The sequence below is a fragment of the Columba livia genome, chromosome 21 (assembly GCF_036013475.1).
Source record: "Columba livia isolate bColLiv1 breed racing homer chromosome 21, bColLiv1.pat.W.v2, whole genome shotgun sequence".
NCBI lineage: Eukaryota > Metazoa > Chordata > Aves > Columbiformes > Columbidae > Columba > Columba livia.
This window is the reverse complement of record NC_088622.1, coordinates 2,503,623-2,521,305: the sequence shown is the minus strand read 5'-3', so window position 1 is coordinate 2,521,305 and position 17,683 is coordinate 2,503,623. Positions and strand designations below refer to the sequence as shown.

Here is a 17,683-nt window from a genome sequence, read left to right as displayed (position 1 = left end):
CCAGGTCTTGGACACCCCCTGGGCTTTTCCTGGTGCCCATCCTGCCTGGTGCTGGGGACTGCATTGCCCCCCCGGGTGGGGAAGGAGATGGAGCTGTGGTTGGAGGAGGAGGAGGGTGAGGAAGCAGCTGTGCGGGGCAGGGAGCGGAGCCCAGGCAGGAGGAAAACCCCAGGAAATTTCCTCTCTGGGAAACTCATAAGCAGGATGCAAAGGCAGCAGGAGATGGGAAGGGAAAAAGTCTTCAGCTGAAGCCTTGGGTGCTTTTCCCAGGTGTTTTTTTCTGGCTGGTGGAGCTGAAAGGATCTTTGCTTCTTGCCTGGGATTTTATGGGGGATGCTCTTCTTTCACTGACATCTCAGGGGATGCTTGTTGGTGCTGCAGTGCTGTGGACAAAGAGCTAAACATCCCACTGAGTTTTGCAAAATTCCCTGCTCTGTTCAACCTGGAAATGGCTGGTTAACATCTATCTCTGGATCTTTTCCCTCGGAACGAGGTGGAGCCGTAGCAGTGAAGTTCAGCCGAAGGAGGCATCATGGGCTGGCTGGGTTTCACCGCAGTCTTCCTCCCACCTCGCCTTCCTCCACCGCACCCAGGTCGTGCCATTACACCCACGGGCTGCCGGCACATTATCGCTTTGGCTCTGTGTCCGTCCCTTTGGACTTTTACCTTTCAGCACTTGCACACTGCTCTTCTACTGTGCCTTTAAAGGGATAAGATCAAATTTAGCACAATCTGGAAAAGGAGCTGTATAGAAAACCCCTTCCAATTGTAGAGGAATATCCTGGCAGGGCCAGAAGAGCAGTTGCAGAAGTAGAGGGTCTGGGTACAACCCAAGGGCAGACAAAGGGATAGAGGCAGCGTTGTACATCTGAAGCAGTTTGGAGGTGAAGGGTACACCATCCCTTGCTGCAGAAGGATTTTGAGCTTCTGCAATGCATGTTTGTGGGTGCCATGCACCTTGTGTCCAGCTCCTGTACCACCAGACCAAGGCATGGAGAAGTCTATGACTTGCCAGAGGCCAAAAGCAGAGCAGGTGGCAGCACAGGGCGTGAAAACAGAGCGCTGGGGTTCTGCTTGTTTTCGTGGAGGCTGAGATGACAGTGGTGCCTGATGTGCTGGCATCTCAGGGCCTCACCAAAGAGGCAGAGAAGTGACTGACTGCGTGTGTGGTGCTGGGAGATGAGCGTCCCAGAGGAACGCCGTGGCGTGTGTCATGTTTGCGCTGCTGCAATCATTCCAAACCCACTCAGATTTGTTATTTATTTATTTTTTCTGTGCCTGAACTCAGCAACACAGCACTTGGCAGCCTCATTTTTGGCCTGGGTACCTTGTCAAGAAAAGGAATTTGCTGAATCTAAGGGTGGTGTGGAGGGGACTGGGCAGTGAGGGACAAGTCCAGAGCCGTGGTGCTGCCTCAGGGATGGATTTGGTTACAGGCAGGCGACAGGCAGGCTTTCATCTGCTCTCCGAGCCTTCTTCAGACACAGAGAGGAGGGGTAGGAACCGGCTGTGGGGGATGGAAAGAGAATTGCTGTAACATGATTTTATGTCTGTGATTGCATAACAAAACCTCCTGGGAAGCTCCTGATTCAAATGGATACCCAGTTCTGGTCCTGCCACGGAGGGACTCTCAGCGTTGATCGATTGCCCACGCTGTGGTGCAGAGGAATTGCTGGGCTGGAGTGGTACCAGGTTCCAAGCAGCCTGCGCTCCCGCCCCTAACCTTGGCCAAAATCTCACGAAGGTGTAAGAAATCCTTCAGAAGCAAATAATCTGCTTTACATACCCCCACCCAACACATAGGCAACGTTCTCACAGATGCTGATTGCTGAGAGAACTAGACCTTGAAAGATGAAATTGCATTTCTGTTCTAAAGAAACAAATCCTGAGGCTTGATTGTATCAGTGGGATGTTCTGCGAACATCAGGTCGTTCTGTGAGCTGTGAAATGCTGCCGGTGTCACTGTGACCCAACCCAGCCCAGGAAAAACCCAGGTTTTGGGGAGGGGGGAGCAGGAGAACACGGTTTTGGCTCCGGGGATCCCTGAGGATGGAGGTTGTGCCTCTGGCTGTGGCTTTGCTGTGCACACATGTCAGCGGTTGGCTCTGCTCGCCGAGATTACACGATAGCCCCACCTCATAAATTTGGAGCGAAGCACACAAAGCTTTCCCGGCTGTACTGTGCATTCACTCCTAATGGTCTTTCTCCACACCACGGCCTTATTAATTGGTGACAATTGGAAGTGGTTAATTCTGTGTGTGTGAGGCTGCAATTGCTTCCACTTGGCCAGGATTCAAGTGCTGGGGGTGAGTCAGAATGGGTGGCAAAACTGTCTTTTCCTCAATTCTCTTGCTTACTGGAAAAAGAGGAGAAAAAAAAAAGCCACAACCCCAAGTTATTCTCTTTTATGAGGTGGGCATTGTGAGGCCAGGCAATTGAATTTACAACAGCATTGAGTATCAGAGTCTATCTGGCCCTGTCAATGAGAGTGTCGAGAGAAAAAAAAGACACACATTAACCCTCAGCTCCGAGTTCCCAGGCGTTTCAATAGGGTTCCCAACTTCCCAAAGAGCCCGCTGCATACTCGATGAGACCCTTTATACCTTCTAATTACCCTCCTCACAATGGGGACAGACTCTCTTGCCTCTTTTGTAGGCCTGATAGTAACTTTTGCGCACACCAACCCCCCCCACAAGCAATCCCTGTGCAAGGTAGGAAGGAGGGAAACCTGAGCTGTGTATTCCAGGAGCTCTCTGAGCAGGCAGGAGGCATTTCCTCAGGTCCCAGGAGCAATTTTTAGGACTCTGTTTCTTCTGGGTGGGAACATCACACTTGCAAAGCTCTCAGGAGACATTTAATGCTGCCAGACCCCCCTCAATCCCATCACCTTCCCCCCAGCTCTTTGTCACGGGAATCACTTCCAACAGCCCTATTTGAGGTCATAAAGTTTGCTCCTACTTTTGGGTAAGATGAGCTTGTCCCTACCCACTCTCATCCAACAAAATGAAAGGGGGGAAAAAATTAAATCTATTTCAAAGAGTTTATTTATTTAAACACCTGCATTTCTTTTCTTGGAAGTCTTCGACACAGGCACGCACACACACACAAACAGGATACAAACAACTTTGGCATTATACTTTTGAATATTTGTTACAAAACTATTTCTTATTTATTTATTTTTTTTTTAAAAAAAGTATCTCAAATAAAGGCATTTTAAAGGAGTAAAAATACAAGTCAAGATCCCAACCTCTGAAAATAATAAATAGCATGTTCATAGCAAGGTCCTTTTTCCCTTTCTGTTTAAATCTGCTTTAAAAAAAAACTCCAAACATAACAGGGCTCCATACAACGGAGCCAACAGAAGAGTTTTCTGGCTGGGGGGAGGCGCGGGGGGGTGAAATGGCTTTAGACAAGTCACCAAGGCCTCCAGACCGATTCGCTGCGCTCTGCGATGGGACTCCCCGCCTGGGACGCTGGAACAATGCTGCCCCCAAATGATGTCAACCCCTGCACCGGGGATGCTGATGGGGTGGCGGCCGCATTCCCTGAGCCGCTGCCCGTGGACACTGGGACGTTGGTGTTGGCATTGGCATAGAGGGGAATAACCGGTCCGGAGCTGGGAGGGAAGGCTGGGTTCGGGATGAGAAAAGCAAATTGGCCGTCGGTAGCAGGGACAAGCTGGAAGCCCCCGTAGACCTTGGGGGACAGGGCTTCGGCAGGGTTCAGTTTGCAAGGGACGGGCACAGCTCCAGCTGCTGCAGGGGGCAGCTGGACGTGCAGAGGTTGTTGCGCCAGATGTGCGGGCTGGCCGGACGGCGGTGGCGGTGGGTAGTTCATGGCCACAATCTGGCCCAGGCAAGCCGAGAGATGGCTGAGCAGGCGGGTCCGCACGTCAGTGTTCACCCCTTCACAGGTGGATAGGAACCGTGTCACTTCGTTCATGCATTCGTTGAATCCAGCCCGGTACTTGCCGAGGACGGTGGGGTCGGCACTAAGTGCGGCTGGAGGGTAGAGCGGGTGAGCGGCAGGTCCCCAGCACCCGGTCCCCAGCCCTCAGTTTGGAGCCCCCCCGGGGGTGGGCAGGTTGTGCTTACCCGTCATCTGCGCCCGCTGCAGGTTCCGCAGGTGCTTGACGGTCATCTCCAGGATGTCCGCCTTCTCCAGCTTGGAGTGCCGGGAGCTCTGCGGGAGGAGCGCGGTGCTGTCAGGGCTACCGTTCCCTTCCCCCTTCCCCCGTGTCCCGCAGCATCCCCACCGTGTCCCCCAGCCCCACTTACATCCTTCTTCAGCGCATCCAGGATGAGCGTCTTCAGCTGCCCCAGGCTCTCATTGATCCGCGCCCGGCGCCGCTTCTCCATGATGGGCTTGGAGGACTGCGGGGAGAGCACGGCCGGTGAGCCCCTGCCCGCTCCGCTCCCTCCCCGCCCGATCCCCCACCCCGTCCCCAAGCACCGACCTCAGCACGGCCGCGGGCTCGCCGCCATCCAGCGCCGCCGCTGCCGCCGCTCCCCGACCGGCACCCGCCATTTACCTTCCGGTGCTCGCTGGCGCTCCGCGGTTTGTCCGGCGTGTGGCTGGCGCTGGCCGGCGCCCCCGCGATGGGCGAGGCGGTGGGTTTCTCCATGCCCGTATCGGCGGGCATGGCGCGGCGGGCGGGCGGGCGCGTGTGTGCGGCGGGCGCGGGGCGCGTGCGGCGGCGGCAGGAGCGACAGTGCCGGCGGAACGCGCCCCCCCGGTCCTTTATACCCGGCGGCGGCGGCTCCGGATTCGTGTGAAACCGCCGCCGCGGCCGTTCCCACACTCTCACCGGCCAATCAGCGCGCGGTCCGGGCCCGGCCGCCGCGCCGCCCGCGCTCCCATTGGCCTGCCGCCCCGCCGCCTGTCCGTCACGCGCGCGCCGGCCCGCCCGGCGCCCGCCGAGCGCGCGGCCACGTGGGGGCGGCGGATGGTGTTGCGGGAGGAGGAGGAGGCGGAGCGGGCGGGGCTGCCCCGGGCACCGCCGGCCTCCCGGGGGCTGCCCCACGCTGCTTCCCCCGCGCCCTGACCGAGCCGCCCCTCCCTCTTTTCCTTCCCCTCTCCCGCGCACTGTTTGTGACACCCCGCTGGCGACGGGGGCGGCGAGCCCCGGGGAGCTGCGGGCGCGCCCCTCGCGGTGCGGCGGGCGGAGGAGGATGCGGCGGCAGCGGCCCCGTCCCGGCGGCTGGCGCGGCACGCGAGGCCACGGCCCGCGGGCGGCCAATGGGCGGAGGTCTGCTGGCGACGCTCGCCGCCTATTGGCTGGCGGCCGCCTCCGCTGTCAATCAGGCGGGCGGGCGAGCGGCGGCGCTCGTGCCTCCGCCTACCGGGGCGCGGCCCCCCCCGCGCCGGAGCACGTGCCAGGGCGCTCCCGGGCCCGCGCGCCGGGCGCGCCCCCCATGGGAAAACCCCGCCCCGCCGCGCCCGGGGCCGCCGCCGCTCGCCCTTCCCGCCCGGGGAGCGGAGCCGCCCGCTGAGGCCGCGCTCGGCAAGCTCCGCCGCGCTCCGCCGCCGTGTGCAGCGGCGCTGGGAGACGTGCCGGTGCGCGGCGCTCGGGAGCCCGCGGGCACGCGTGGGAGCCGCGGGGGGAAAAAGGCACCTGCGCGGATGTGTGCGCAGCGCACGCGGCGTGGGAGGCCGAAGGCAAAGCGGCGGGGGGAGACAAGCGGAGCCCCCAGCGCCTTCTCCTGATCCTGGAGACATCCCAGGCCAGGCTGGATGGGGCTCTGAGCAACCTGAGCTGCTGAAGATGTCCCTGCTCATGACGGGGGTGGCACTGGGGGAGCTTTGAAGGTCCCTTCAACCCCAAATATTCCATGTTTTTAGCACCCTGCGACCCCCCTGGGCTTTAGCTGGTCAGGAAAGGTCAGGATCCCCCCCCAAGAACCTGAAGACACCCCCTTCCATCACCCTCCATGGCGAGATTCCCCGTGCACTGACGCACTGATGGGGCTTGGAAGCTGCGTCCCCCCAGTGGGATGTGGGACGGGGGGTTCGGTGCACCCACCGCAGCCCCCGCTGAGCCTTTGCGTCTCTTGCACCCACTTCTCGCTGTTAAACCGGCGTTCTGCTCCGGTATCCAGCGCCATGCCAGGCGTGTGACACCGCGCCAGGCTGAGCTTCCCTGCATTGGGCAGCTCCTCTGCTCCCAAATAACTGCCTTTAATATGGAAGTACGATCATTAAGCAGCCTTCGAGCTCTTGGCTAATTTCAAAACCTGCCTATTTAAAGACCTATTTTTGTAGAGAATGGTGCATACGTATAAAATCTCTGTGCTGCAGGCTTAAATCTTTTAATAATCATAAATTGGGTATTAGCTTTCCATAGACCAGCATCATCTGAAATTCAGAATGCTATCTTGGCCTGAAACGCATTATGCCTTTTTTTCCTTTTCTTACCAATTTTGAGGCAGGGATGAAAGAGTCAGTTGCTAAAATTTTGAAAACTCGTATTAAAACGCGTTCTCCCTCTGAAAACCAAGCACGACGTGGCTTAGTTTGGGGAGATTTTTTTTGGAGGAGGAGAACGTAACCACGTCCTTAATCCCTATTGTTGGCCCATCTTGTGCTTTGCTTTTAATTTGCTCCGATGAATCATTCCATTCGCCTTAACCGCTTCTGCAGCCAGCGCTGTGATTTCTGCATTTCCTGGCACTTGCTGCTGCACTGGGATGCGGAGACATCCCAGTGGCAACTGGGGCATGGGGACAACGGTTTTGGTGGCCAATGTCACCCCCTCCATCCTCACCAAGGGACGCCAGAAGCAGCACAAGCGCCTGGAACGTGTCCCGGACTCCCAGAATCTCAGAAATATCCCTGTTCTCGTTGCCAATTCTGAGCGTTTCATTTCAGGTGCAATTTGAGCTGGTTTGCCACATCCAGGCTGCAAAACGCGCAGAAGATGTGCTGTGCGCATCATCCTCCTGCAGACATCAAAGGATCCACGGGAATACATTTATTTCAGGATCCTTTTCCTCTATCACACTGACACGCATGTGACCACAGAAACAGCAGGTTTTGGCTGAATGGTGAATTCTTTGGTTTGTGGGAGGTGTGTTGTGTTTTTGCCTAAGTGCTACTTATCCAAATGCCCACGAAGTCGGGTTTATTCCTTTGCAAAGAACGCACCGAGGTGCATGTTGTCCTACTGAAGAATAATAAGTGTTTGCTTTATAAGTCTCATTGGAAAGGTTCAGGAATCTGTTTCCTCGTGAGACCAATAAAATGCAGAACAACAGGCCTTTGTCCAATCTCCCTTACTTGTGTAAAAACACTGTGAGGAAATAACTAATAACAAAAATAGCGGCCCTTCTTTGACAGTTAATTCAGAATGCGTTAATTACATAATTCCAGTGAAAAAAAATCATTAAATGAGTGAGTTTTTCAACAGAATCTACATCAAATGATGCAATTCCCAGGCTGGGAGCAGTGATTATTGACTCTGCTCCTCTCCAGGGACAATTCTTCTCCGTGTGACAAGTTGGGAGAATTGTTGTCATTCTAAAGCCCTGACCCAAAACTCATCCTTTCTCCTCGAATTCCAAACATGTTCATGTTTCAAAGCTGAGTGAAAGCTGGGGCAAGACTCATTTCTTTAAGTCACTTCAGATTAAACCAGAATTGTGTTTTACTCCAGGATTGGTATTTTGCAGATAACCGTGTTGCTTTGCACAAAGTCTGTTCCTACCTAAGCCCACATTTACATGATGTTGCAAATTGTAGATAATGAGCCAGAAGCTGATTGCAAACCCTTCCCAGAACGGGGAGAAAAGCTCAACTGCAATTTGGAACCTTGTTCTTGCAGTGATTCTTTGGGGGCACTGACATGCCCAGTAACACTCATGCTAGAAAAGAGCTTTGCATTGGCTAAATTAATTTATTAATTAGATTCTGCGGGTGAATCATCCCGTCGCACTCGTCCTTTGGGGTTCAGCGGGCTGTCGAGGCAGCGCTTTTAAAGGACATGGGATATTTCCCAGCAGGGCCCCCTCTGCAATATTTTACATCCCTTTAGTGGCAATTTAGCCTGCACAATGGTGACAGGATGGGACACAAACCACCCGCCTTCCCCTCCGCCACCCTCCGTGTTGGCTCTGGCCGCACTGGTAATAGAAAGGTCCGCAGGAGATGCTAAAGAGACAAAAAGCATAATTGGCAAATTCCAGCGCAACCGGAATGAAATTACTCACTTGCGTTTAATACTACGCTCCTGCAATTGTTCACTTGCAGTTAGTGCTGCTCCAGCTTAGTATAATTTGGGTTTTATAGTTTGTGTCGCTGACAACCTGTCCTGCATGTGCACTGGGAAGGGAAAGCCTTTCAACTCTCTCTGGTTGGAGACCTGGGATTTTCCTTCTTAGGGCTTATGTGAAAAGTCCCTGTGATTCCTCTCTGAGCATGGCCTATATATTTAATCCTAAACACTTAAAAAACCATCATGTTCATACATGTTGTATTTTTTTTTAATAAAAAAAACAGCTTAAAGGTCCTTTCCGCCTGAGGATTGGCGACATGAGATGGGTTATTAATCCTAATATTGGTGTTTGATGAGATGAGAGAGAACACAAGAGGACAAAGTGGTCCTGGCGGTCTCCACTTGTCCCTGCCCAGCCCGGCTACGCGCGGGATCTCCAGCTCTCTTTGATCGCTAAACCCAGTTTTATTACAGCCGAGCTTCTAAAATTTTGAAGCACGACTCAAAAAAAAAAAGGAGCTTTGCAGCTGGGGTGAAAAGGCTCATAAAAGGCTCAGAGGTCCCAGGGGGCTGAATGCAGGGTTTTGTCTCCTTTTCCCCAATCCTGCCTGTTTGTGCCCCTGGCCGTGCCTTGTTCCCCGGCGCTGTTTGTTCGGGGCATTGTTGGGCAGACAGCTGGGGCTGTGTTCAGCCTCTCCAAGCCCTGTTTGCCCAGGGATTGGGCTGTAATCCCTCCTGGATTTCCCTCCGCTTGATCCCATGCAATCATCCCGCCCCCCCCGCCATACATCACTCGGGATAGTGTGTCAAAAGGGAATGCCGAAGGAGAAATTAAGACATTAAGGGGCTGGCAGATTGTGAGGAGGTTCTTTCGCCGAGTATAATGTGTAACAAATTACAGTACAGCCTTCTGCCCCGAGCATCCTTTTCAAACCTAGCGCGGCCTCTTTTGTCCCTCTGCGGTTTGCTTCTCTAATCAGCTGAAAATTAATTATCGGGGTCGTATGACTTGCAACAGACAACCCCAATTGCGTTTTTGGGGGAGTACAGAGCAGTTTTGTGGGCGCCTGCAATCCCAGGGCCAAGTTTTGCTACCAGGGCTACCAAGGCCAGGTCTGGCGAGGCAAAGGCTCTTTTTTGACCTGTGTTTTGGGGTGTGCGGAAAGTTTCCCCCATTTGCTTGGTTTTGCACTCTCTGATTTCCATGCACTTCCACGTTCCTGGCACGTCCCTTGCGTCCGACACGCGCTGCCCGCTCGGGCTGCACCGACACCGCGCACAGGAGTAAATTAGAATAAACCCACAGCATCCTTTTCGCTCCCAGGAATTATCATGGCTCTTTCAGCTAAACACAGGGATATTTCGAAGAAAATCACCGTCTGTGCTAATAAACTACTATTCATTGTGCCTGCTGCTATTAAGGACATCCTTTTCAGGGCTGCGAAACTGGCTGTGGGAGCGCAACGCTGGTAACGCGGGAGGGATTTTGCAACATTAGAAATTGAGATTTGCCGGGGCTCTTTGACTATGAAGCAAATGGGGTTTAATTTCTTTTCTCACCTCCCTTCCTCCTTCCCCGCCCTTGGGAATTTTAGCGAAAGAAAATCGCAACTCGTACACAAAAAACCTTTCTGAAGGCGTCGCGCTGGTTTTGTCTTCCCGTGCTGAGAGCCGTGGAGCTGCAGCCATAGAATACACCAGCTGATTGAGACAGATGTTCTCTTCTTTAGCAAGCACCAACTCTTTGCCCAAACACATATTTGCTGACTTACCCTTCACTGGAAAACATCTTGAAAAGGCGGTGGAGATAAAAAGGAGGGGAACGGAGCCGCGTTGTGTCCAGATTTAACACAGCCCAGTGCTCCATTCTCTCAAACCAGCCCTGGTTGAAGAGGTCCCTTTCACTAGATCCTGTTCATTTGTTGACGGATAATAGGGGCTGAGTTGCGGCAATCCGTGTGCAGAAAGCAGAAAATAGAGTCAATTACATCTGTATTAGGTGGCCTTGGGGAGAAAATCTCCTTACATGCCTTCCTCTGATACTGTTCTTAATTATATTGGCTAAGGAGCTGCCTATGTTAAATCCAAGCACAACTCGAGCTGCTCTAAATATAGAGCCTAAAACATCTCCCAAGAAAGTAATGGCGGTGATGTAACTTTCTGGCAGGACTTTAAATTAGGCTTTTTATTTTGCCCACAATAAACATCTCAGAATGAGATGGTGTGGTGATGCCATCACCCCCTTTCTGTGCCCTTTGCCTGAGGGGGGATGAAGCTCCAGCACCAGCCGCTGGGACCTGCCTCAGGTTTGGGGCAGGGACCTGAAAAATGGCGCTTTTTTGCTGGTTTTCTCCTTCCCTGGGGAGAAATGAGCAGCTGGAGGGATGGAACAGCCTCCCAAGGGCTCCCTGGATCAGTCAGTTGTCCTGTTGTACAACACCTTGTTCTTGGTGCTTCTCTACTAAGTTGGGTGCTGCTGTCTCTGGGAGTGTGAAACAGCACAAGTATTAACTGGGGATGGGGGAACAATACACATAAGAGACTTGGGAGCATCGCTGATGCACATTAGCATCTTTTATTCTCAAGGTTTTGTGTCGCATAGGTAAAGTCCGTAGGCCTGTGCCACCCAAACAACCAGTACCCACAGTATTCCACAGCCCCTTTCATTTTGGTTTCCCTTAATCTTATTAAGTGTCTGTTCCCATATACCTGGGGAAAAGGAAAAAACAAAAAAAGCCATCAATTTTATTTGCTTTGCCTTTGAAAAGCTTTGTCATTTTGCCATCTGTAGGCAAGCATGCTCCGCAACAATGGGTTTTGTTTGACTTCTCTGGTAAAATGGTCCCCGGGTTTTTTCCCTGGCCCCATCCACAGCTTTGCTTTCCCCCCGCCTCATTCTTTTCAGTGGGGCTGTTGATGAGTTTGGCCTAATCAGATTAACTCAACCCAGACACAGCAGTGGCAGTTTATTCTCTTTTAAAAGGACTCCACGGTTTCCTACAAACTTTTTTGTAAACTCTTCATCTCCGGCTAAACTCTTTTGTAAAGCTGTATCCAATGGACTCTTTGAGAGACCCACACTCCCCGTCAATGAAGACCTGTTAGAATGGGTCACTAATCCAAAAGAGGGGAGAAATGCCTTTAAAGCCGTGCACTGAGGCATTGGGAGCCCTGACGAGCACCCGCAAGAAGAGAGAATGGAATTCCCAAAGAGCTGGAACATTTAATTTGCTTCCTAAAATAAATATTTTGGGGGAAAAAGAAGTCCATCTTGGTTAGAACGCTGATGAAATCAGGTGTTTTCTGGGTGCTTTAGTGGGTGTTCCTTACCCACCCTTCCCCTCAGACAAACCCACGAGGAGCTCAGAAGATAAAAAATGAAGCAGTTTCTTGACCAGTTTTGACAGTTCTGGGTGTTCTCCGTCAATAAATGATCTGTTTGGGACATTGATGCCCCATCATTGCTGGTTCGTACGGGAAGCTCCTCACTCTGAGAGGCTTTTTGTGATGCCACCATGTACTGGACTTCACATTTGCTTTGGGATTTTAATTCCATCCCACTGAAACCACCAGCAAGGTTCCTCCATGGGCAGGGGAAGCATCATGCTTGTCCTTTTCCTTCCAATAATTTAACTTCTGTAGTTGTTGTGAGCTCACAATCGGCGTGTCCACACAACTTCATTGCGGGGAGGATTTCCTGGCATTCAGTGCAAGTTTGGTGTTGTGACTTCATCCCCCTGTCACTGTCACCGCAACTTCAAGTTGTTTCATGTCTTTGGTAAAACTTGCCCCGGTTAAAAGTAAGCAAAGAAGATCCCCCAATGCACACAATGAGCAAAACAACTCCCTGAAAAATACCTATGATCTTCCAGGAAGAAGACTGTAATTTTTTAATGGTATCAGCTTTTTATTAAATATTACAATCAATGGCAAAAAAAAGAAGAGTTGTCTTAATTGGGTGGGAGAGACAAGACACCCAATCTGGAACACCTCCCACTCCCTGCAAAATAGTAACTCACAGTCTCTCGCTGCCTCACGGTTTTAGGACACGTTTGGTCCCCAAAGCATCACAGAGAGAATGTTGCATCTCCAGACATTTCTCGTGTAGCTTTTTACCTCCACACTTTGAACCCAAACGTTGCAAACTTCCTGTGGACAGGCAAAATATTAACTTTTGTTCTAGTTCGCACCTGTTATTCTTTCTGAAGATGTGATGCGTGGATTTAAGCTTGTTTGAAAAATAAGATGAGAAAAACGAGTCGAGGATTTGTATTTTGAAGGAAGTAGAAATTGAATGAATCATTCCTAAGCCTACGCTTAACCTAAGTGGTTGCTCTGAAGAACAGCGTGAAGCATGGGAGGAAGGAAAATGGGCAAATCCAGAGACAAGTAGCCAAGACCCAAGTCCAAATTCATCTGTGAGACCCTGAGAAACTGCGGATGGAGTAGTGACATGGGGTGCTGGGCCCAGGGCTGACCCGCAGCAGCGTTCTGCCGACCGCCAGGTTTTGTGCCGGTCTTATTATGTGCTAATTGGGATTTTAACAAAGATTGTCCCCTTGTGCGCAGGTGGCCGGTGACTGAAGAGCAAGTCTTGACATAAGGAGAGCCTGGGAGCTCGCGGGGAGCCGGCTCTGCCCGTCTGATCTGCTGCGTGCCCGTCTGGCGCTCCGTGAATAATTGATAAATTAATGATACACCTCGCTGCTGTGCGTTCAACACGACGGCAGCTTGCAGCTAAAACCTGCCCGCCGTGCAAAAATCTGGCGAAGCGTTGGGTGCGGGCAGATGGGTTTGGGATGGCACATGGAAAGCTGCTCCGGACAGGGATGTTTCATGGGGATGGGTGTGGGATGCTCTGCTGGGTTTTGCAGCATCCTTTATCTGCAAGAGAGGTTAAACCCCTGCTAATGTGATCTGGCTGTGTAGGTGGGACTGGGCTGTGTTTAAACCACATTCCTCAACCACGGAGGTGTTTGTAGAGCTGGGAAGCTGGACGGCATCGTGTGGAGGGTTTGGTCCCATCTGTGTGTGACTCTGTCCTCCCATAATGGGCTTTCCTGGGTTTGCAATGGATCTTCAGGGAGATGACCAACCTGACAGCAACCAAATTTGGGCCAGCGTTCTACGAGAGGCTGGGTCAGGCTTTGCATTTTGGCTTGCCGAAACTGCTCAGTCAGGAGTTAAATGCCTCGCAGCAGTTTTTCAGGTCGTATTCAGGAAATATAAAGAGCAGCCAATGATCTGAAAGAGCTGATACTAGAACGTTATTGCATGCTAAAGAGAGAGAACTTGGTTAAGGCCGCAAAGGCAGGCACACAGCACTGGAACTGCAGCTTCATCTGGGCTCATTCGTGCGTGATGGTGTCTGTGACACTTTAGGAGCCCCGGCTCATCTTGTGCACGGGCTTGGGTGATGTTTGCTGAGCCCCTGGCTCACAGACAGCAGGAGCCAGAAGGTAAATGCAACCAGGGCACATGGGGAGAAGAAGGAGGAACTCCTCCCAGTGGTTTCATCCCCTCTGAGTTTGCTGCGGGCATCTCCTTCCCTGCAAAAGCAGACACATTGCGTGGAAAATTGCAGCTTCGGCACCTGAGGTCTGGCAGGGTTACAAGCGCCAAAACCCGACGTGTTATAAGAAGATGCTTCAAGCCATCCCGACAGCAGGCAGAGCTCCAGACCATCCCTTACAGCATCGCACCGCGGGCTCAGCACCCCGGCAGGCGAAAAAGCAAGGTCGTCCTGTTCCAGCAAAGCATGTTTAACTCCGCTGAAGCGAGTGGGATCTGAAATGCAAGCCAGGCTAGGGTGGTTTGCAGAGACAGAAGTGTTTTCGCAGGTCAGGGGTGCAACACCCGGCTCTGTGAGCGGTTCTTGCTGTAGCACCGTATCAGCAGCGCTGGGGAACCTTTGCCCGGGATGCTGAGAAATCCTCCGTCCTCTCCCGACGTGCCAGGCATATAAACGCGCCATTCCCCTGGTCCCTGCAGAAGCCTCGCTGCATCGCAGGGGGAAAAAGGTTTAATGAAAAATTTAAAGGCCGGCGTCTTAAAATAAATTCCAATCCTGGCTGAAATTTCACAGCGGCTGCTAAATGTCTCTCACTCTAGGACTTGTATGCGGGAAACGAAACAATTGCTCCCTTCCAAGAGGGAAAAAAAATGGGCCTTTTTCCCTCGCTGGGCTGGTGAGACATGAAGCCAGCTCCTCCGGAGGGGTGGGAGGTGATGGATGTAATTAAAAGCCCAGAGGGAGGGAGGAGGGAGCGAGGGAAGAACAATAAATGGAGGCAGCTTATCTTGCGGCTGAAAGCTGATCTTCATGGACATGTAACATATGGTATTTTCAATAATGGATAAACAGTTTAAAGGGGACCTGCAAATGTTGGCTTTTAATGAGCTAGCAGCAGGGTGATGTGCTGAATACCCTCAGCTCACCTTTTATCTCGCTCCCTGGTCCCCCTGGTTGCGGCCGAACAGGCTCCTGTGGGGCTGGGCAGCCCCAGCACACGCTGGGACATGTCACAGCTGCCACCGACCCAGCCCAATGGGGTCCAGGGGCTGAATATAATTGCCCCAAGTTGGACTTTGGCCAGGGCGGCAGGGCTAGTTCCCTTACTCTTGCAAAAAAACAACCCAAACTGCTGTGGGATCTTTAATTACCACCATAGGTCAAGACCCTTTGTTTTACCAGCACATTTCATCTCTAAGGCAGCATCGCTGGCAGCCCTGGGCCCCACTGCAGCAGCCACAGCATTAACTTCACTGAATTGTGCCTGTTTTACAGGTGCCACCACTTGAAAATGTATGAAAGCAGCAAACGAGCATTATCTCACTAGCAGGTTTCAGGTTTGCTGTTTCAGGCATCTGTTCTGCATCTCCCCAGAGGAGACGGGCGAATCATGGAATCATTGCGGTTGGAAGAGACCCTCAGGATCATCTAACCCAACCAAAATGTCCTGAGGAAGAGCAACGCAGCCCTGACGGCTGCTCCTGCTCCGTGGAGGCCAAAGAAGGAAACTCTTGGCTCAGAAAAAGAGTTGCATGTGGAGATAATTCTCCAGAACCTGGTGCCTGCCTTTGCTGTGGGACCTCAGAACCGCTGAGCAGCTGCAGCCTGTATTTCCCATCTAAACTATGTCCAGATAAAGAAGAGGAGGCTTGAAGAGGTGAGTTGAGGTTTTGGCTGTGCCTTGTTGGGCTGATGTGGAGCTCAGAAAGCCTGGAGTCACTTGCGAGGGATGTGTTTGACCCTGTAAGTACTATTTCATTGATGGGGTTTAATTTAAAGTCTGGGTTCATTTGTTTTCTCTCTATTGGGAAATAGTCAGCAGAAACAATGCCTGGTCCAGCCTTGAAAGCAATGCTGAGAGCTGGCCATCTAGAAGGGCTTAGGAAAGCTTTTTCCTGCTCGGTTTTCCCAGTGTTCCTCCAGCCTGGGAAGGGGAGATCCCAGTCACCTCCTTGCTGTGTTTGTGGCTCCTCTGTCCCCACCAATTGCCTCTGTAAGACAATATATATGTTTTAAATCCCCATTAGGTCTCAGCTGGGTTAGGCTCAAGATAACAGCTACAGCAAACTGGGAGGATGCGGTGCCCGGTTCATCTCACAGTCTAACAGCATGCTTCAGAGGGTTAAACTGAATCCACTTTTGAGGTTAAGCTTTCAGCTGGCATAAATCTGTGTGGATCCTTCAAAGCTCTGGTGCTTTACATCAGCTCAGGCCACGGGCAGCCGTGCTCTCTTTTCATGCTGTGATCTCTGCACATGCTTATGCTTGGAATTATCTTCTTTATCCTCTGATGCCCACCAACAGCCCTCTTTCATCTGCATTTGGCCTAAGCTTCATGTCTGTGTTCACTTCTGCTGGACCATGGTTCAGCGTGTCCTGTGTCTGGTGCTCCTTGAGAAAACTCAACTGTGCTGGAGCCCATTGAGCATTAACAGGGGTGTGGAGATAAAGCAGTGGTCAGCTAAGAGATTTGCTTTTAAGAGGTGTCCATGTCCATTATCTCATGACAAGAAAGCCCTTGAGGTGGTGGAGCGAGTTGAGAAAAGGGAACGGAGCTGGGGAAGGGGCTGGAGCATAAGTGTGATGGGAGCAGCTGAGGGATCTGGGGGGTTCAGCTGGAGAACAGAAGCTGAGGGGAGACAGTGACACAAAGAAATGGCCTCAAGTTGCACCAGGGGAGGCTGAGGTTGGAAATTTGGGATAATTTATTCACAGAAGGGCTGTGGGGCATTGGAACAGGCTGCCCAGGGCAGTGGTGGAGTCACCATCCCTGGAGGGGTTGAACAGACAGAGATGAGGTTCTCAGAACATGGGGCAGTGCCAGGGCTGAGTTAACAGTTGGACTTGATGATCTTGAGGGTCTCTTCCAACCAAAATGAACCCCCCTGTTCAGACCCTTCCCATCTTTTAGGCAAAGCCCTGGGAAGTCTGGGACATTTTTAGTTAACTGAAAATATACGTGTGTTTTGGGAGCCATCTCCTTTTGTACCAGCTCATTAGGGGAAATAAATGGCCCCTGACCATCTGTCATCTTTGTGCAGGTACCTGGCAGAGAGGGGTGGGAAAACGGCGCAGAGGATCCTTAATCCGCTCAGGCTTCAGCAAAGTGAACGGTGCTTCCCACAATATAATTACAGCAGTCCTGCTGAAAAAGTGACAGACCTAGTGAGTGGAAATAGATGAATGTAATTAAAATCCCAGGGAGAGAGCAATGGACACAGAGACCCACAGAAGAGTGGTGGAGGGCGAGGAACCAAGCAACAGGAGGTGGCTGGTCTTCAGGATGGGGACCATATGCTCGTTTCACTAATGAAGAAAAAGGGTAGAAGCTTATTACTGGTAAATTCTTGTCTTTTCCTCTTTTCTACTTGCCTTTTTTTTTTTTTAAATAATAATAATAATAATGGATTCAGAGCCTGAAGGATAAGTCTGTCCTGATATGTACACCCAGTCCCAGTGGGCTTTTGCATCCAGATAGAGGTGTTCCCCTCTGAAGCTCCATGCTGCTGCCTGTGGTTTCAATAAACGTTTATCCTCTGAGCCTCCTTGGTTTAAGACGTTACTGGTATCAGGTGATGAGCTGCAAGAAGTCAGCAGGTGCCTCCCAAATTCTTCCAATATGAGGAGAGGCTGGGGTCAGGCGCTGCTCCATAGGCACGAGAGCAAAGTGCTAGGAAACCCAGGGATGGAATTCTTCAGTAAAAAGCAATTTTGCTGGAACTGTCCCCATAGAAAGCAGAAACCCAGCCACTTTCAGAAGGACTCTGGTACCGGCAACAGCTTTAGGCCTTCTCACATTGTCCCATGTCTCTCCTCTCCCTTTGGTGACCACAGGAGCAAGCCCAGCTCTCTACAGCTCTTCCCCTTGCTCTCGGTCCAATTGGTACCCTCTGTCCCTACCTCTGCTGTCTTGTAGCAAGAGCTGGCCATCCTCTCATCCTTAGGAAGCCAAAAGTCACCTT

General features: G+C 52.0%; 1 protein-coding gene across 2 annotated transcripts; it reads right to left on the bottom strand.

Annotated features, from left to right (window-relative positions):
* Positions 1-3,026: 3,026 nt before the first annotated feature.
* HES4 (hes family bHLH transcription factor 4) lies at positions 3,027-4,729 on the bottom strand. 2 transcript variants are annotated; one of them, XM_065037944.1, is made up of 4 exons: positions 4,457-4,729; positions 4,278-4,373; positions 4,095-4,182; positions 3,027-4,001 (listed from the first exon to the last, which is right to left on the bottom strand). In XM_065037944.1, exons 1-4 carry the CDS (start codon positions 4,640-4,642, stop codon positions 3,415-3,417), a joined length of 957 nt encoding a protein of 318 aa, XP_064894016.1. In that variant the 5' UTR covers positions 4,643-4,729; the 3' UTR covers positions 3,027-3,414. The 2 variants fall into 2 exon arrangements, with proteins under 2 accessions (XP_064894016.1, XP_064894017.1); XM_065037945.1 differs by having other exon boundaries at positions 4,532-4,728.
* Between the last annotated feature and the right edge of the window lie 12,954 nt (positions 4,730-17,683).

Bases quoted from the DNA above. Each gene is read 5' to 3' on its own strand.
- HES4 (XM_065037944.1), bottom strand. From the start codon at position 4,642: ATGCCCGCCGATACGGGCATGGAGAAACCCACCGCCTCGCCCATCGCG. The intron at 4,374-4,456 runs GTCGGTGCTTGG...CTCTCCCCGCAG, and splicing joins GAGCCCGCGGCCGTGCTGAG to TCCTCCAAGCCCATCATGGA. The intron at 4,183-4,277 runs GTAAGTGGGGCT...CTCCTCCCGCAG, and splicing joins TGGATGCGCTGAAGAAGGAT to AGCTCCCGGCACTCCAAGCT.